General features: G+C 42.7%; 3 protein-coding genes across 5 annotated transcripts in view; 2 read left to right on the top strand and 1 right to left on the bottom strand.

The window, feature by feature from the left end:
- The window catches only part of LOC110002940 (putative monooxygenase p33MONOX), a 20602-nt gene extending 13773 nt beyond the window's left edge, over positions 1 to 6829 (top strand). The window contains exons 8-9 of one of the 2 annotated variants that reach the window (XM_020658625.3): positions 155 to 366; positions 4142 to 6829. In XM_020658625.3, coding sequence (XP_020514281.2) covers positions 155 to 366; positions 4142 to 4353 — 424 coding nt within the window. In that variant the 3' untranslated portion in view covers positions 4354 to 6829. Of the gene's footprint in view, positions 1 to 154; positions 367 to 4138 lie in introns of both variants that reach the window. The other variant, XM_020658624.3, reaches the window with a different exon arrangement.
- The window catches only part of LOC110002344 (dual specificity protein kinase CLK4-like), a 444306-nt gene that overhangs the window by 398145 nt on the left and 26161 nt on the right, over positions 1 to 20000 (top strand). The window lies entirely within an intron of this gene.
- LOC110002938 (rho GTPase-activating protein 24-like) lies at positions 8569 to 19994 on the bottom strand. The gene is made up of 9 exons (XM_020658623.2): positions 18393 to 19994; positions 15910 to 16023; positions 15404 to 15611; positions 15197 to 15329; positions 14239 to 14312; positions 13607 to 13728; positions 13251 to 13488; positions 11402 to 12301; positions 8569 to 10420 (listed from the first exon to the last, which is right to left on the bottom strand). The coding sequence occupies exons 1-9, from the start codon at positions 18442 to 18444 to the stop codon at positions 10183 to 10185; spliced, it is 2079 nt and encodes a 692-aa protein (XP_020514279.1). The 5' UTR covers positions 18445 to 19994; the 3' UTR covers positions 8569 to 10182.

Here is a 20000-nt window from a genome sequence, read left to right as displayed (position 1 = left end):
ACACACACACACACACACACACACACACACTCTCTGTTTACTGGCTGTCCTGTAGCCTGAGTCACAGCGTTTCCCATTACTGACCGAATTGTTGGACAAACACTGAAACTGTGTAACTGGGTCAAGTTCACTAACTGTGCATGTGTTTTTGCAGGAGTTGGTTCAGCAGCACGGGATCAGAGATCAGCATGAGCTCCTCCAACAGCAGCATTGACATGGGAGGAGGGGGAGGAGGAGGAGGAGGAGGAGGGGGAGACGCGGCAGGAGGCGCGGCAGGAGGCGCGGTCGAACGCTGGAGCATGTTTGGTCCGCGGCCACACGTACACAAATCCACCTCGGACCTGGGAGCAGAGTCTACAACTGCAGGTAAACAACATCACCTGAGCAAAGGTTGCTAAAATGAACTGGTTTGCCCCGCTCTGCAGACGACAGAGGTCCTGAGCCGACGTGCTTTCATACATTTCATTTAGTATATTTTGGTGTGATAACGAGTTTTCTTCTTGTTGTCTCAGGATGAAAAAACGCTGATTCCGTAACATCATAACAGATTCATTTATCTCTTTACTTAACGAGATTACAAAGTTTGTTTTCTGGTTATAACGGGATCAATTTATGGCAGACCATAAAAGTCAAGTCAAATCTATTTTATGGTTTATGTCTTTCAACGACAAGATAAACAATCTGAGAGCTCGAGAAAAACATGTTTTTTACTTTTTATCACAGGAAAACGGAGTGAATGAATTCAAATTCAAAAAACTTTATTTGTCCCCAGGGGGCAATTCAAAGGCACACAGAGCAGTAAATTAACAACAGTGCAAGTAAACAAAACATTTTAAACCCAAATATAAAGTGTCAATTTAAATACAACTTAAAGCTTAAACTTAAAATACAAAATATAAAAGAGTAGATATAAGTGGACAGTGATCGGACTAACAGATGTAACCAGAACTATGTGCAGTAAACAAGAACTAAATATATATATATATATATATATATATATATATATATATATATATACACACAGAGCTATATGCAGTAAACGAGAAGTAAATATATATATATATACAGAGCTATATGCAGTAAACAAGAACTAAATATATATATATATATATATATATATATATATATATATATATATATATATACAGAGCTATATGCAGTAAACGAGAAGTAAATATATATACAGAACTATGTGCAAGCAGGCAAATACTAAATGATAAGTTATTAAGGTGAATAATGGAACAACAGAACTAATATAAACAATATAACTGTAAGGTAAGAATTAGATAAATAAAGTGACCGTAGTGCAATGATGGATAAGAAACAGGAATAAATTCACCAGAACTGTATGAATACTGATATAAAATGGATAGAATAAAGTGATGTAGTGCATGAGAGCAGATAAAGCAGAGGCAGTTCAGGTGAATAGAAGAGGAAGTAGATAAGAAATATGAAATGTATAGATACGGACATGAATCGCCTTAAAGAGCCTTTATTTAGATTATTTTGGTAAATGGACTTGAGGTTGTTTATTCTTCTCTAGTATTCTGATTATTCACCCTGATGGTAGAGGCTGCTGATTAAAGATTCCATCATTGTTTAGTCATTTAAAGGCTCGATTACGACATTGATTTGGACGACTGTCTTGTTATACAAGACTTACCTACAGAGGGCTTAAAGGCCCTGACACATCGAGGAGATCGTCGTCCGATTCGACATGTTGAATCTGCGTTGGCAGTCGGTGAGAGGAGTCTCTCTGATTGGCTGTTGGGAGGTTTCATTTCTCTCCAGCTCTCCTCTCAGGTTCAGTAAAGCCTCCTGAGCATGTCTCTGTAGTCTCCATGCTTTCACCCATTAGTGAGGTTTCTCCTTATTTGTCTCCTCCTCCTCTTCTTTTCTTTTTCCTCTAAAAGACCAAGAACTGACAATGCCAGCGCCATCTTCACCTTTTTATCAGACATTATTCTCCATTAGTAGACGACCTGTAATACGAGTGGTGACCGACAGCGCTGTGAAAGTTTGTTCATGTTTCAGTCAATTCATTTCTTTATTTTTAACAAACAAACAGATGAAATCATTCTCTCTGTAATGTCTCAGTTTCCCTACACATTCAAAATAAAGCTTAAGAATAAAGTTTATTAGCTAAGCAAGAAAAAGCAACAACAAAATAAAAACACGTCGACAGTGAAGACTTCACATCTGATATTATTCATTTACTCGTTGATTCTGGTCATATGAGTTCCCCTCTTGTCGTCTTTTATTCTGAAGGAGCAGCAAAGCAAAAAAAAACAAAAATCTGAAGTGAGTTCAGGTGAACTCTGATGTAAGGTCTGTGCTCACTAACTGAGCGCCCGTTATATAACCTGTCATGTCTCAGATTTGGGTTACTAGGCGAAACAAACGACCTTCAGACTGAACAGCGACCACACAGGCGCTGACGGCCGTCACACATCGGTTACTGATTGGCCACTTATTTGTTATTGGTGAAGCTGGTGTTCTTTTTCTCTGCACCCCGTCATATAAAAGTCCAAGGAGTGGACGAACACTTTTAAACGGATTTGACATCTGCAGAGAAAACAGCATCTGGATTTCAACATGTGGGACTCTTCAGTCTGTTATGAATCAGAACCGAATCTTTTCTCACTGATGACGATCGGTAGGTGAAAACTAATGTAAGACTTTTTAAGTTTCATACGCTGAATATTATTAACAACATAGATGGACTTGAGCTTGTTTTAGCGCATGAACACACTGATGGCAGAGGCTGATATGTTCAGTTACCATTCAGACACATTCATACACCACTGAAAAAGCAGTGGGAGCAATTCAGGGTCAAGTGTCTTGCCGAAAGAACAGATTGGACATGAGGCTGCAGGAGCCGGGGATCGAACCCCCGAGCTTCCTGAGACTCATCCGACTGAGCCACAGCTGAGATTGATCAAAGAGGCTGCAGCAGCATAATGTGTTTTTAATTAGTCTACAAAATAAAAGCTTTTATTGCACATTGTTTTGTTTTTCAGCAGCACACATGCTCTTCTAGAAAAGTTCATTTTTAGGTTTATTTCAAAAAGAAGAAGAATAAATCAGGTGCCCTTAGTGCAGTTTACAGCGTTAAAGGACGTTTGGATCATTTTGCACATTGAATATGATGCACAAATCTGTATTTGTACATGTTAAATGTTAGCATCATTGATATTGCACATCTGCATCAAAAATGATATTGTGCATTCGATTGTGAGTGTTTATAAAATTGAATTCATTCTTAATAATATTTCAGTTTTTTTGACTCAATCAGCAGAAATATTTTATTTGGTCTTGGTCTTGGTCTCGGGGCACTCTGGTCTCTGTTCGTGTGGTCTGGACTACAACACTAGTTGATGGTCTGCTTGTTTGTTCTCTCATGGACATAAAGAAAGATTCATAATGACCTCTAATGATCCAATCACAGTGAAGATCAAATAAATCCTGTACCTTTAAATATAAAACCATTTTCCTTCTGTAATCTGAACGCAGTAAATCAAATCTTTGTCTTTATGATGATCAAACTGCACAGAACGATCTGTCTCTGAGATAAAAGAATGTCCTAACGTCCCGCAGTGTTTGCTGAGTCACCGAGCTAGATCAACATTTCAAACCGGAACTGTCAATCATTAAACCGTTTGAGAGATGAAACCGTCGAGAAGTACGCATCGAGCGAGGACGACATCCCGGCGAATAAACTTCACCGCTCGATGAAAGTCCTGAAGAGGCGTTCTGAAGCAACCTATGAATACTGTCTCCATCTAACTCTGGATCAGTCTAGTGACAGGCACAGAGGCGGGCCTTAAGGCTCCCGGCAATCGGCTTCAACGCGTCCAACTGTCAGTCAATGGCCACGCCCCTAATTATGCAAATTCATGAATAACTCTTAAAATCAGACCGATTAGTTATAGAATACATTCTCCCTCTGTGCAGTGTGAACCAACATGTTTATTCCAGTTTTAAAAATTTACATTTTAATGAGCTCTAACAGGATCTTTGGTTTTTGCAGCCTGCCTCTAGTGGTCACTCGAGGAACTGCAGTTTTTTTGCACTTCTGCCACTTGGTTACAATTAAATGAGTAATTTTAACGCAATTTCTTCTTCATTCTTTTCCCAGCAGGCTTTGCAGTGCAGGGGTACAGAGGTGCCCAGAAGCCGACCCCCATGGAGGTAATGAAGGCGCAGAACACACGGCTGGGTGACGCACCCGCGGCGCAGGCGGTGGCCCCCCCCCAAATGGAGATTCCCTCAGTGGAGAGCCGACGGCAGGGATCGCGGCCGCACAAGCTCAAACCCAGAGACATGAACATCCTGACGCCCTCTGGCTTCTAGGAGGACACATTGCACCCTGTGGAGCAGACCCCCCAAAGGTCCCATGAGATGAAAACTCACAAACTGTTACACGAGCCGTCTTCATGTTAGCATCCCTCACCGGTTAGCATCTAGCATCCCGGATCACATTTCACTTCAAGGTTCCTCTTCAGTATGAATCTAACTTTGAGACTGCACAGGTCTGATGAAGGCTGCTTGTTGACACAGACACGAACAAGCTAATCCCAACATCTGGGAATAACAAAACATGTGGCCAAGAAGACGGCAGAAGACGGCCATGTTGAAGAAACTCACAGGACGGACTCATTTATTTTAAGGAGAGAAAACTAAACTTCAATTTGAAAAAAAAAAAAAATCTAAATCCCTGCATCACCTCGTCCAAGGTGCTGCACCGATGACCCCTCATTGCACTTATAAGACCTAGCTACACTCAAAGTTAAGGTTTAAACAGGAAAGCAGCTGTTCACCGGGCACGCCATTCTGCCGTCTTCTTGTGTCAGATATTTCATGGGACCTTTGAAAGCAGCTCCGACACTCAACACCGAAACCCTCGATCTTCACCCTCCAATCATTCCAGGATTAGAAGAATTAAGCCGTCACCGTCTGCTGTAGCTGCTTTTAAGCATTTAGAGTGTCTCTCTCTCTCTCTCTCTCTCTCTGTCTCTCTCGCCCACTTTAAGGGGAGCATGATGCTGATCCTGGTTTTGAAATGACCCCCCTGTAGATGCACTTTATACCCTCTCCCCTCCACCCATACGAGCTCTACATTTACTTTTGGCTCGTCTCCTTTCATTGGACATTTCACTGAGCAGGATGGAAACAATCTGAAACTCGGTTAGTTAATAACAAGCTAACAGAACAAAAAAGAAAAGGTTAAAAATTGTCTCAGGAAATGGTTTCACTCGAGCTCCCGCTCTCTGAAATGTTCCAATTAATGTTTTAATGTATAAATAGAGATGTGTGTTTTTTGTTTTTTTTACTTTTGGTAAAAAACAGTTTTGGTTCTTTTGGGATCAGAAGAAACGAGACCCCCGCTCAAGTGTGTGGAAAAAAACCAAACTGACATGCATGTTAACTGCACTCACACTGACTCTGGAGAGTTTGAAGGTTTTCAGATTAGTGGACTCAGCAGAGGGCTTAAAGCCTCTTTTGAGTTCTTCAGTGTGTGAGCTCTGATGAAGGATCCTGTTCTTCAGTTTGGCTCAACAGCAGCTGTGTGAGAAGTATACCACATGATTCAAAATGATACAATAAGGCTCTTCAGTCACATATTTTACCCAAGACCACTGAAAGCAAATGTGGCAGAGCATTGTCTTAAAATGCACAAATGCTCTGGTAACATCTCAGCATCCAACGTATTTTCTTTTGGTGATTAAAACAAACAAGTCACCCGATACTGGATGCTTAGGACTTCTGTTTTTGTTGCTGTGGTATCAAAACAGAGATTTATTTCATGTGATTCGTACTAGAATCTAATCAGGTTCAGGAATCTGGTGTCATGTGGTCGAGGAGTGAAGACACAGCTGGTGTGCACGCTCGCTTCATCCTGCACAATCATCAACAATCTGATTTTGACTCTGAAATGAAAACGTGCATTCAAGTGAAAAAAGGTTACTGCCTTTAAAATGATTGATGAAGAACATGCATCATGTTGGAATCAGTTCTTTAAATTTATCGAGTTTCTGCAAGATGAAGCGTGCATCGTACGGCGTGATGAAATGTAGCATATCGCTGGTCGTTGTTTGTTTTTCTACGGGCGCCTAAAGAAGACACACATCTATACTTTTTTATTTTGCTCCGATTTCCTGTGATGACGAGTTTTCTTTGTTGTTTTCTCGAGATCTTAAATTATTTATGCCGCTGGTTTTCTCCAGAAATGAACTTGTAACTATTTGAAAAGCAGCGTTGGATGAATAAATCTAAACCTCGAGAGATCAACCGAAGCGAACTCGTCATCGCAGGAAAATGGAGTCAAAATAAAACCTATGGATGTGTGTCCTTCCAGGGCTTCCATAGTTTTTGGTAAGGCTTCAACACTTCAGTTTTTCTGCATCGATTCCCACGCCGTTTTCAAATCCAACTCATTCACCAACCGTAACTCTGGTCGTGGTCGTGGCCGTGGTCGTGGTCGTGGTCGTGGTCACGTCTCTGTAATACTCGTGTCAACACAGAAGAACAAAAACAAACTCTGCTGTGAGTCTTAAATATTCAAATGAACCTGACTGTTTCTGTTTCAAGTGAACAATGTTTGTTTTTCTAGTTTGTGTTTAAAGTGTGACTTCGTTCCCTTTAAATCTCTCCTGGACGGACGATCTGTCCTCTGTACAGTAGTGTCACTGAATATCTTTGTTTTTTTATCTGTTCTGTGTTTTCCAGGTCATGTTAAAAGATGTTTTGTTTGTACAGTTTCTTGTTTGTTTTTGTTTTTTTTGCCTAACATAGTTTGAGAATAAATATTACATTCTCATCACATGAACATGACTCGGTGCTTTCTTATGTTTGATGAGAAAAAAAAGTTTGTTTTTATAACGGATTTAGAATTTGCATCGTCAGAGATTCAAATGGTGTGAATGTGAGTGTGTCTGGTTGTCTGTCTCTATATGTCAGCCCTGTGATTGGCTGGTGCACAGTCCAAGGTTTAACTCTGCCTCTCGCCCAATGACAGCTGATCAGCTCCATCCCCCAGCGACTCCCAAATGAGAGATTATATATAAATTGAGAGATTGAAATGCAGTATCATCTGTATCTATTAAAAACCACCACTAGAGGGCGCCATTTAACCATTAGCAACAGATCTTCCTTAATATTGATTCATAATGGCAGAAAAAGCAGTCAGTGATCAACCTGACCCACTGACACATGCTTCAAGCTCACAAATATATAAACCTGTGTCCTGCACTTGAATCATTTTTCCAGTATGTCTTTGTGTCAGTCCCGTATGAGCACTGAGCGAGGAACAACAAGGTGTTCCAGTCAGCTCCAAAATCTGATCTGATCCAGGCCGAGGATGCAGATGTTAGCCTGGAGGTTAGCACTAATGCTACTGATCCAATACTCATGCACTGATTAAATAGCGTCTGCAGAGAGCCCTTCTGATCTCTTCTCTTTACTGGTGCAAAACTTGAACTTCCTTTCTGAGGACCAATAAAGGATTATCTTATCTTAAAGGAGACATATTATGAAAAATCCTCTTCTTCAGTGTTTCTGAACATTTATGTGTGTAACCTGAGAGTCTACTGACCCACAACATGTGAAATAAACCATCCAGTCCTTTGTTTGTGGTCTGCAGAAGTCTTACAACACAGAGAAAAATGCTCTGTCTCAAATGTGCTCTCCTTGGCCCTCACTTATCAAACATACATACGGCAGAGAAATGGGTGTACGGTCATTTCCACGCAAAGTTCGGCACTTTGTATTCGACACAATTTGGACGTGAGCGGAGGGTACGCTCAAATCCAACAGCAGGTCTCAGTTCGTGTACGCACATTTTCAACTCAGTGTGGACTTGCGGTGCAACGAATCTGTCTGTGTGGGAGAATAATTAGATCTACTATAACAGTGCTTGTTAAGACGGACAGATAGAGGTTCACAGATTTACTGTTAGATAAGATATCTCAAATGTATTTTATACAACGCTCCACCTCAAACGATCTCTGTAGGCTACATCGCTTTTTAAATAATGTGGAGCAGCGCGAGCTGTCAGGTGATTTCTTTAGTTGTGTGTTTTATTTGATGAATTTTTGTTTGTTTCATCGATTTACTTTAAAGATTAGAGAGGCTGCTTTCAGTAAATACATGTTAACATTGTACATTGTAGCGATCGTTGGTCTGACCAGGTTTTTTTTAACTAAAAGTATTTTTTTTTATTATATTATAGCCTAGATTATGTACGTTACATATCAAATTAAATTTAATATTAAAAACTCAGCTGGAGTTCGGTTATCCACACCAATGCTGTTGAGCTTTCCATGCAGGCGCATTTCTTCTGAAGCTCTTTAATCCTACATTTCAGACTGCCAAACAACACAATGTTATTCTTCTTTACTTTTCTCTGTTATGGTGTCACTCAGGTCATATCTCGTTGGGTCCAAAACACCAAAACACCAAAACAGAGCGTTCTGAGAGAGCTGATTTATACAGGGTCACAAACCTCCTCTGGTGCTTGATTCATGTTATAGTTTGACCAAAGCACAGAACAGATGTTTCATTTAGACCACAGGGGACTGTTTGAAAAGGTGGAGGAGGACTGTTTGAAAAGGTGGAGGAGGACTGTTTGAAAAGGTGGAGGAGGAGGACTGTTTGAAAAGGTGGAGGAGGGGACTGTTTGAAAAGGTGGAGGAGGGGACTGTTTGAAAAGGTGGAGGGGGACTGTTTGAAAAGGTGGAGGAGGACTGTTTGAAAAGGTGGAGGAGGAGGACTGTTTGAAAAGGTGGAGGAGGGGACTGTTTGAAAAGGTGGAGGAGGACTGTTTGAAAAGGTGGAGGAGGGGACTGTTTGAAAAGGTGGAGGAGGGGACTGTTTGAAAAGGTGGAGGAGGACTGTTTGAAAAGGTGGAGGAGGACTGTTTGAAAAGGTGGAGGAGGGGACTGTTTGAAAATGTGGAGGAGGAGGACTGTTTGAAAAGGTGGAGGAGGGGACTGTTTGAAAAGGTGGAGGAGGGGACTGTTTGAAAAGGTAGAGGAGGAGGACTGTTTGAAAAGGTGGAGGAGGGGACTGTTTGAAAAGGTGGAGGAGGGGACTGTTTGAAAAGGTGGAGGAGGGGGGGAATATGTCCTCTTGAACACCTGACGGAGGGGAAGGTCTGAAAGGACTTGGGGACAGATGATAATAAGAAACGTTGGACTCACATTTTAGAAGTCATGGGATGGACTCCAGCTTCCTTCATTCGATTTTTAATTGGTAACTGTGATGCATTTCTCAATACAATCATTTTAGCTGCAGAATTTATGATAAGCAACTTTTAAAATCCCTTTTAATAAGTGTGAGTGTGAAGAATCTTCTGACAGAAGCAGACTTCCTGTTGAAATCTGCTTCAAACTTTGGCGTCTAATCAACGTCTTCAAAACAGTCAGTGATAAAACTTTCACTGTTGAACATCTTCACACAATCATCTTTTAAACATCTTAATGGAACAATGGGAGTGTTCTCCACACTTTCCCCGTCCATGCATCGTCTATCTTGAACTTTCTTGGCCACATCTCGACCTTGCTATTGACCACATTGAGGGGTGGAGGAAGAGATGTAGCGGACTCATGAAAACAAAATATCCTGGTTTCAAAGAGAACAAGTCCAGCATGTATGCCTGGCGTCTTATCATGGACTGATGCACCAAATCTGTCACTCAGTATTCCTCTCAGCCTGGACGAGCTTTTAGTTCTGAGTTTTCCTCTGGGTCGGCTTCTTAAAGGAGACCTGAGTTTGTTTAATGGGAAGACACAGTGGTTACTGATTTTTCATCAAAGCAGGATTATTGCCTGGGGCTTTAACCAGTCGACCAATTCATCCGCCTCACTTGTTGAAGTTTAGTCCGTCACTGCACATTGAAGAAGCTAGCGAGCATCCTTTTGTTCCTTCTTCTTGAAGCTGTGAAGTTAATCCACTCAGTCAGTCGAGGACTTACTGGTGGAAATTGCAAACATCTGTCTTGTCCTCTGGAAGGTGCAGTATCTTCATTTTTATGTAATTTCTTGCCCTGACTGTTTTCCTTTCGAGGTTTGACACCTTCATGGTCTCACAGAGGATCGGGACAAACATCAACTTCTCAACAAACTCTGCAACAATCCGTCCGATCGCTTCCCGACCTTTAAAGAACTTTTCCATCATCCGTCTTCAGAGACTCCCTCCGCCTCTCCCTCCTTCAAATCCTCCTCTTTTAAACTCTCCGTACATTTGGAAGAAGAGCTCCATCTCCCTCTGCAGGGTGGTGTTCCGGAGGTCGGCGTCGGCTTTGGCTCGCTCCATGTTGCGGATCTTTATCTCGGCGACGCTTTGGCTGCGCCTCTGCTTCTCCAGACTGACCCGCAGGACTGCGACCTGCCGCTCCAGGACGTCGTTACAGCGCTCCAACCTGCAGGAAACACAACAAAACTGTAGTTCATACTCAGGCCTTCACAACAAAGAACTACAAGTTGGACTTGTGGAGCCAAACCTGTATCCAACATATCCGAAGTTGTTTAAAATTGGTTTAACCCACTCTCATGCCTCAAACGGTTAAACCTATGAGGAGAGTATTCCTGACTGAAAAACAAAAAGTTATTGACGGTAAACGAGAGAGATGATCTGTCCACATCAATATACAGTCAAAGGTCAGAGTGTCATGTTTACATTTTTCTTTGGGCTTGACGGTGCCAGAATGAAATGAGATTTAAACATTTACACAAAGAGTAGCATTTAGTGACAATTCAACTTCCATCATATGAAATGAACCCAACACACTTCATATTCACATTTAAGTATTCAACTCTGAAGTTACACTCCCTCCGCCCCACTACGCTCTGCCAATGAAAGGCGTCTGATCCAACCTTCACAACAGGGTCCTAAGTCTCTGACTAGACTCTTCTCCTCTGTCGCCCCCCGGTGGTGGAATGAACTTCCAAACTCCATGTGATCTGCAGAGTCCCTCTGCACCTTTAAGAAAAAGCTAAAGACCCAGCTCTTTCATGAATACCTACTAACTTAATGATGATGGTCTCCATATTATTGATGATGATGATGGTAATGACGATGGTTTTTGTTTGATAACGACGACTTATAAGATGGTTTCTATACTGATTAGAGCTCTCAAGAACTGCCCTCAATGTTGTGCTTTGCCTCTGGTCACTTCCTGTCAGCACCTGTGTGTCCAATCAGACTCAAAGCTGATCGTTTGCTCTTACTCACATTGTTCCCTTTTTTCTAGATCCTTGCTTGTGTTGTTCTTACTCTCTGATGTACGTCGCTTTGGATAAAAGAGTCTGCTAAGAGAATTGTAGAATTGTAGAAGTACTCGATGTGGATTAGTAATATATTTGAGGACTGAAGGTTACCATCACTTGAGCTGGTGTCTCACCTCTGTATCCTTGCCTGGTACTCGGCCTTCTGTCGGGCCATCTGCCACTGCAGCTCAGCCAGGAGGCTCTGAGCGTCTCTGGGCGGTGACTGAGGCTCGGGCGCCGGGGCGTCTGGAGGACAGGCGGGAAGGAACACCTCTGAGCTTCCTGTACTCAGAGGACTGAGTAACAAACAAGACGCTGGGGAGTTAGGGTGGCTGACGTCGTCATCATCATCATCATCATCATCATCATCACTGCTTTTGTCTTCATGATCGTCTTCTCGATCGTTCTCCTCGTCTCGCAGCTGACCTGAAGGTACATTTTTTGGCCTCTTTGGCGACATGTCAAGACTAACCGTGTCTGCATCATCCCTGCTCTCATCCAACGGTAGTACCTCACAGGATGACCATGAAGAGCAGGAGTCCTTCATCTGCCACGCCTCCTCCTCAAGCTCCGCCTCCTCTCCACAGGTTTCTGGATTGTCCGTTTCAAAATGTCCTCCGGTGATCTCCGCCATTGCCTCGCGCTCACACGAGCCGTCCAGGTTGTCATAGGCAGAGAGGTTACTGTCATCCTGAGCCTCACTGCTGCCCCCGCTGGTTGTTTCTGGTAGTGCAACCCTATCCTCTACAGCGTAAGAGCCCGAGAAACCAGCGTCTGCCTCTCCTCGACCCGGCCAGGCCAGCAGAGATTTGGGCTGTGGGTCTCGCACCTGGACGCTGGCTGTAGAGGTTTGACTGTTTGCAGTGGGTGGTTCTTTGTGGGCATGGTCCTGGTGGTAGTCTATGTCTGAGTGATGACTAGAGGAAGGCGGGGGGTAGAAGCAGTTCTCGGGGTGGGAGGACGTGTAGCGATGGCCGAGAAGCCTCTTCTGGCTGAAGGGAACGTCTGATTTGACAGCAGTCGAGTAGGCACAGCTGCAGAAATCAAGAAGAGGAAGGTTAGACCTCTGATACATTCTTCAAGGTCGATGTACATCCAAATGTTTCCACACATAAGAAAGAGCACACCATTACAGTTTGTGATAAAAGGTTTGAGGTTGTTACATCATACTAGATATTAAAGTCTTTATATGTGATTGTTCACACTTAAATGTAGAAATCAAGTATCTCCTCTGAAAATAACTCTGTGAGTCATGACTGTCTACAATGGGTGTAACACCCGAGTCCTACTGTCTGTGATGTTTTCAGAGTTTTCAGAGTCCTATCTTCACTTTGTTTACATCGCCTGGACGGCCGGCTGACTCCTCCCCTCGTGTATAAAAGTTGTTTAATTGAGGGACTAGAGAAAAGAAGAATAACATACTGTACTCACTGCTTAACTGTGTTTCTAGATCACGCTCATTTCAGGTAAATTTACATGCAGTGTGAAGATACCAGCATAATAAAGATCGCTAGCATTAGCATGCTAACACAACAATGCAGCGCGAGTTGTTTTGGTTTCATGCTGGAGCTCAAGGGCGACATCTGCTGGATCAAAACATCACATATAAAGAGTTTAAAGATGGGTGGATGTTAGAAATGGAATGAAACTTGGAAAAGAAAACTTTCTTGTTTGGCATATATGTGAAGAAGCAGAGGTATGACTAGGTATGGGACTCTGGTTCTTGAGTCCATTAACATTACAGCTAACCGAGCACCAGCAGCGATGTAGTTACGTGCATGATGATGTAGTCGCCATCTTGGATATGCCCAGTGACAGCTGGTCAATAGAGGGTGATAGGGCGCTGCTGAATGACCTTCACTGAATTTAGTTTTTTAGTTGCAAAGTAAATATTATGATTCTCCCTCTCCTTCTGTGTGCATGCTGCTCTCGCTGCCTCTTCTTTTATTAGGGTCATATGTGTCGATGATGAGGCTGTTTCACCTGAGGTTCTGCGTGTCTGCGGCCTGCTGTCTGTCGGCCTCTCTGGAGCGCTCTGCGATGAGAGGCAGGGACAGCTGGCGGTGGCAGGACGTCGGGTGGAGGTGAGGCTGTCTCAGAGCACCCGGGGACGCACGAGACCCTGCTGGAGGGCGGGCGGAGATGGACTGGGGGGCTCTCGCAAAGAGGGATTCGTGCTCTCTGATCAGCTCCAACATGAGCACCTGGACCAGTGCTGCACCTTCAACACAGAAAGAGAGAATCACAAACCATCAAAGATGCCATCTTACATTTACAATGTGTATATGCTGATAGAAAATGCTGATTATGCAGTTCTGTGGGGCGGTCTGTCTGCATACCTCCCATGATGCTTTGTGGGTCTTCAGCTTTGGCTCGGAGGATGTTCGGCCCGAACACGGTGGCCAAGTTCTGGCTGCTCATCTTGTTGCTGCTTGAGTAACTCTGGACGTCGTTCAGAAACCTTTCCACACACACAGTCAAGAGTGTTATGAATATGTTACACACCTTTTGACGATTACCTCCAAAGAATACACATTCTCTGCTATAAAGATCTAGATGCGTCAGTGCCTGAAGTTTTAACATAGTCGATCCTGAATTGTCAGATTTTGCCTGTAGGTGACCGTCGACCACACGGATCACTGAGGGTGAGAAAAGACTTATTAATATTTGGGTATTTTCTACAGAAGTTCTGGTTGCATTATTTCTTAATACTTCATATATTCTAACATGCTAACCTCACAGCTATTTAAATCGCACCTTTAACGTTTGCACTGACTGTAATTTAATGTTTGTTTTTTGATCATTTTCTTCTTTTTAAACATTGCTAAAAAAAATTGATTGATCTAGGGGTATTCTTAAATCTTTTTTTGCCTCCTCATCTGTCTGTCTGGTCCATGTAGTCAAAAAGGTTTGGAGCCCTGAGAGAACAATACTTCTTTGAATGAAGACTGTGCACTGAGATGGTTCTTACTGGCAGATGAAGTTGAGAAGGTTGAAGTTTGCAACTGGCAACTCATGGAGAAGATTTCTCAACTCTCCCAAACCCTGAGATAGGAAGCAGGAAAGGAGATGAAAGAAGGAAAGGAGGAGGAAAGCAAACCACAAGATAAGAAAAAGAAGAAGAGATTATTCTATTTGTGTTTTGTCAAATCCTGAAGCTAAACTTCTGTTGTTAACATTTTATTTAAAGGTCATACTCTTCCCCATGTTCCTCTAACTCTAACATGTGTCTCTAGTCTACAAACCCCTCAATGATGAGAAAAGTCCATCCTCTCTGTCTTCTGCCTGCTCCACTTTTCAGAAAATGTCTGCTCAAACAGGCCGTTTGGAGATTTTCCCTTCATGACATCACAAAGGGCAGTAGCCCCTCCCCCAGGTGGGTGACACTCCCACAGCTAGGTGTTTGTTCTGCCCTCTGAGTCTGTCTTCTCACCTTAAACAATAGGACATGGAGCGAGAAAGACCGAGACACCCAAGCCCTTCCAGAGAGGGGGCGTGGTCAGACACAGCTCATTTACATATTTAAAGGTACAGACACAGAAACAGCCTGTTCTGAGCAGGGCTGAAATAGAGGGGTTTATAGACATGATCAAATACAGGATCAGAGTGGATTTAGAACAAGAAACTTCACACACATGTTTTGAGGAGCTCTGAGACTTATTTAAACTGAAGAAGAGGAGGAGAATATGTCACCTTTAATGCATTATGTGGGAGTTTACATCACTATTTACAGGTAGTTTTTGACAAGTGGCTTCACTGGACAATCTTTTTATGAGCATTAACTTGTTTATTTAGAAGCAGTTATAAACCTTAATTTGCAAAAACACAAAGGTGGCAGGATCAGCAGAGATGTGTGGTGTCCCCTGCTGGCTCTCAGCGGGTCTGACGCTACTCTTTAACATGTTCTTTGCCTAAATAGTTTAAGTTACCCATGTGCGGTCGTTCAACATCTTCTGACCACAGAGCAGGAAGTCCTGGTAGCGCCTGTAAGGAACCAGCGGCTCAGGCAGCTGTCTGAGGTACAGCTTCAGCAGCGACGCCACCGTGTGGACATCTGTGTTACTGCAGGGGAAAAAATAACACACTGACCCTGATGTACCTCAAACCTTAGGCTGAAATCTGAGGGTTTTTTGTACCTGTCAAAGGATGGTCTCTCCCCTGCATCAAACGCCTCCTGCAGCTCTTTCACCAGACTGGCCTGCCCCGGCTGCCTGAACAAACCCACTTCATGCAGGCCGCGATCCCTGATGAAGGTCACACACTGCTCCACCACCAGAGGAACCAAAAGTGTCCCATAACGTCGCTCATACAGCACCGTCTCCTCCAGACGCTGACCGAAGACCCCTGAAGGATTATAAAGTTTCATAAAACGTGAGGTCGGGTCTGTGATATCAAACAATCACACTTTGAGGAGAAAGCTTCTAGGATAGGATAGGATAATACTTTATTGATCCCCAGAGGGGAAATTCTGGCGTTACAGCAGCACAGACAAGAAAGCTCAAAAATACACATTAAACAGAATAGATAAGATAAAAAAATTAAAATTAAAATTAAAATTAAAATTAAAATTAAATATAAAATTAAAATTTAATATAAAAATAAAAACAGGGGGTATATACAGTACAAAATGAATGATGTCCACCTGTGAAAGGGATCCAGACTCCTTTGTTGAGGCTCTTGAGCCACTCGTCACCCTGACCGGCGCTGTTGGACAGGAAGAAGTACGAGCCTGGGCTGGCCAACACGTCTCTGTTACCTGCATACACACAAACATGACAGACATGACACAATGCTGCCTCAAGGAATAGCATAAGAATTATTCTTATGCACTCCCGTCATTCCTAATCACTCATTTTTACCTTAAACTAGTACATACTTGATCTCACAAAGTACGCACTTTGCATGCAGTATGCACACTATAACAACATTTAACTCATCTGAACATTTGGGCCTAAAGTCTGATCTCATTGTTCACACATCTGTTACAATCTATAATCCAACACCAGTGCTCTTTTTCCTGCTCAGTACACGTCTGTGTCTACGGGCTCAGTGGGTGTGAACATGCACAAAGGATTGTGGGTCTGAATAGCCAAGGTCAAAGGTCAAGGGTCAAGGAGAGGAGTGAATAAGAGGACAGAAAAACTGCAGTGACACAGACGTGGTTTGCTGGTTAAAAACTACAGTCGTCTGTTGGACTACAAATAATGCATCTTTCAGACCGGTGAGTTCCTACCGTGTCATTTCCTGCAGCCACAATGTGAAACACTCGATGATGAAATGACCTCTGGAAGGTTTTTATGGGATATGAACAAGAGCGACTTCTCAGCATCAGGCAGCTTTTAGCCGCTGTGACAGTTTAAAGATTTTTATTTGGGGGCTTTTTAAGTGCTTTTATTGTAGAGAGAGGACAGTGAAGTCAGGGACAGAGAGAGCGGGAATGACATGCAGGAAAGGAGCCTGAGGTCGGATCGGAACCTGGACTTCCCCCCTTTAGTACCATAGGAGCCCACAAACCACCAGGCCATCGGCACCATGCTGTGACAGTTTGAAGATATGACAATGCTTCTGAGTCGGGCTGTCAAACTATTACATTTTTAGATCAGGATTAAACGCTGAAATTCAAAAGTTAATTGTGATTAATCAAAATTATGTGATACTGCTTTTATAAAGGATTTTGTGCCGTCTTAAGTTAAGGGTCCTTTACTTCCTGTTTGGGTTCAAACCTTTTTTTTTATTTTGAAAGAAAGTTAGGAGCATGTGGTAGGTTATGACACCAACTTCACCTCAGGAAAGATGACTTACTACGGATGGAAAACTTAACAAGAAGCTAAAAAAAGTGATGCAGTAGATAAATAACTTTCGACTCATCAGCCAAGCTGTCTAGAAGTTTTTTTTGTGTAATGAGACATTCAAAGGAGAAGAGGAGTCGTTCCTTTCCATCACTGTGACTACAGGGAGACTCCGCTGTCAGCTACGGTGCGTCTAAAGGGACAAAATACCAAACGTCTAATAAGATGTGTGATGCGTGGGGAAAACGCTCTCTGATTGGTCGGAATTTCCTGCAGGACATATCCTGGAAGTAAACAAAGACTCGTACATATTGCTCCTGTTATTTCCATTTCCATCTATATTAAAAAGTAAATAATCTTCAGAAAAGGTAAAGGGGTAAGAATGGATTTGAATTGAAAAAGACCAAGTACTTTGAGTTTTCTATTGTATCTTTCAGTACACGAAGTTCACTGATTTACACAAGTCTTTACACTTTTTACATTTCTGAAAGGAGAGGCGACTTTGGGACTGATGTCGGCTCTGCTCATCACGTTTTAATATAGTTTGCATTTTTCTCTTTAGGTCTGAGGTCTTTACAGTCTGACAATGAGCCGAAAATAATCTGATGATAACATGAAATTGATGAAGGCGCTTATCAAGTCTGTTCAGGAGAACGAGCAGGTAAATCCTCCTGCTCATGCAACAAAATAGTTTCCAAAGGTCTGTCGGGTTTGCCTTTAACAAATGTTCAGCAGTAAATCTGCGATGTTCAATTCAACCGAGTCAGCAGCACAATTAGAACTCTGCAGACCGCAATTGTTGATTTAGTCCACCACCTCGTACTGACTGGAACTGTGGTGCACATGTGTGAAACTTCTGACTGCACTGATTAAAGAGTCAATGCAGTTTCAAGAGTTTGCACCCTGGAAACTTTTCATTTTCAGGCCACTCAAAAATCCATTTACTGTAAACGACGAGCCGAAACGCTGCAAAGGTTAGCGCTCTCAGCCGTCGTGTAAACAGGTTCCTGAAACACAAACTAAACTCTGTCTTCATCCCAAGATGGTGTACACACTCGTTCTTGTTTCCCATCATGCTCCACTCTCTGTCCTGGTCAAAGTCATATTCAAACACACACACACACACATAGACTCCCACATGCATGCAAGAAGCGCGCACACACATGCACACAATGTCACCTCAGACAGAAGCCTGAGTCAGCATTAATCAGACGTCACTTAAGGGTAAAACATACAAACTCCACACGGCACACTGAGGGGATTAGAAGATAATATGTTGATGGTGTGTGTGTGTGTGGAGGGGGGGTTGTGTATATGTGTGTGTGTGTTTCCTCACCTTTGTGCCCTGTGCTGTCATGTTTCCAGGACTTGAAGCAGCTGAGTCCCATGCTGCAGCGCTCCTGCTCGAGTTGCTACCGTAACAGTCGTAGATGTTCAAAAAATAAACGTGTGAACCTTTTTTTTGCGCACTTTAAAAAGTCTAGGAGGAGAAACAAAACTGTTGCCCAAAATTCCTGACTACATTTCCCATCATGCTTCAGTCCCAGAATCTCACTTTAGGCTACTTTAGACTAACTCAAGGTGTTGAAAACGCTTCTCTTTGTCCATCTTGCTCCATAAAGACTTGCCTCAGGGCCTCCAAGAAGAGAACTATTTGGCAGACATGAATCCTTCTTTAGTGGATATAAAGATCTTGAGGTGGATCGATTAAGCAAAAGTTCCTTGGACGATTGTTTAGCTTCTGCTGAATATTGTCCTCAAAGACCGTAAAAGAGATTCTTGGCGATGTAAGGCATTGATGAGAAATTCTAGTTGAACAATTTGGCTTATTTAAATGTGGATTCCAACGGTTTAAAAACCTTAAAGACAGGAAGGAGAGAGTCTGAGAGCGTTCATATGTTTTATTCTTGGGTGATTGTGGATGGAAATTCAGCTCCACACACTGCTGAGATGTTCCAGTTGGAGACTTTTTTCCTGCCTCAAAAGAAGAGTAACAACTGGATGTTAAACTTCAGAAAACACTTTATGCTAACCTCAAGTTGGCCTGAGGACGTGAACCTTTAAGGAGACAGTTTAGATTGCATTACCCAAATGGTTTCCTGTTGACCTCACAGTGATGGACACAGAGTTTTTATTGCACTTTGGGTCCATTAGAGATAGTTTGAGCCTCATATCGAGAGGTTAAATGTGTTCTGAACAGAGTTGCACCTTCAGACGTGCTTCCTTGTGGGGTAAAGCTTCCTGGTTTGGGTAAATTCTTTTGAAAAAGAAAGGAGAATCTCTGCAGAGAGAGAGAAGCTTCTGGTTGATATTTTTAGGACATTGCAGGAAGTTTCTCCGTGGTTTCCATTGACGTATCAAAGAGAGAAAAGTCGTACGATGTGGCAAGTCTTCTCAGAAAAAACCTCCTGAATATTCGACCCTGCATTTTGTGTTTCCTGGGTCTCCAACACCAGAGCCATCTTTCCTGAGGGTTGTCCCGATGTGTTCCTGAATTATTCCAGACAGAGAGCGCAAAATGATCCCAACTTTAAATCATCCAAATGCCTCATTCTTCAGGTACGATGTGCAAAGTTCCTCTTACAGAAAAAGGTCTTTGAAACATCATTCAGGTGCAGACATGCAGAGCTCCAGACATCCCGCCTTCATTTGTCCGTTTGATTCTTCATCAGGAAGATGGACATCTGCGTCCAGTCTGCATGAGCGCCAACCAAGAGTGAGATGTCTGCCTTTGCTTCCTATCTTTGGAGTACTTCATGATGACTGTCTCATTGTGTGAGGCTCAGCATCAGCATTATTCCACATGTCTCTTTCCTCTTTTTGATGCTTTTTTCCTGCAGGAGCCAAAAGTATCCTAAAGGACGATTTCTCTTCAACTCGTTCTCGTCTTGTTTCTGTCTTGGGTCAAACTTCTCCATCGTCCAGAAGAAGAAAAAAAGACAGT

This window comes from Labrus bergylta, chromosome 14 (genome assembly GCF_963930695.1).
Source record: "Labrus bergylta chromosome 14, fLabBer1.1, whole genome shotgun sequence".
NCBI classification, from domain to species: domain Eukaryota; kingdom Metazoa; phylum Chordata; class Actinopteri; order Labriformes; family Labridae; genus Labrus; species Labrus bergylta.
This window is presented reverse-complemented; position numbering and strand designations above follow the sequence as displayed.

What these genes read in the sequence shown, in the direction of transcription:
- LOC110002938 (XM_020658623.2), bottom strand. Translation starts at nt 18,444, where the DNA reads ATGGGACTCAGCTGCTTCAAGTCCTGGAAACATGACAGCACAGGGCAC. An exon ending in AGTCTGGATCCCTTTCACAG is followed by an intron (nt 15,612 to 15,909) that starts GTGGACATCATT and finishes ATAATCCTTCAG; the next exon opens with GGGTCTTCGGTCAGCGTCTG. An exon ending in GAGAGACCATCCTTTGACAG is followed by an intron (nt 15,330 to 15,403) that starts GTACAAAAAACC and finishes TTTCCCCTGCAG; the next exon opens with TAACACAGATGTCCACACGG.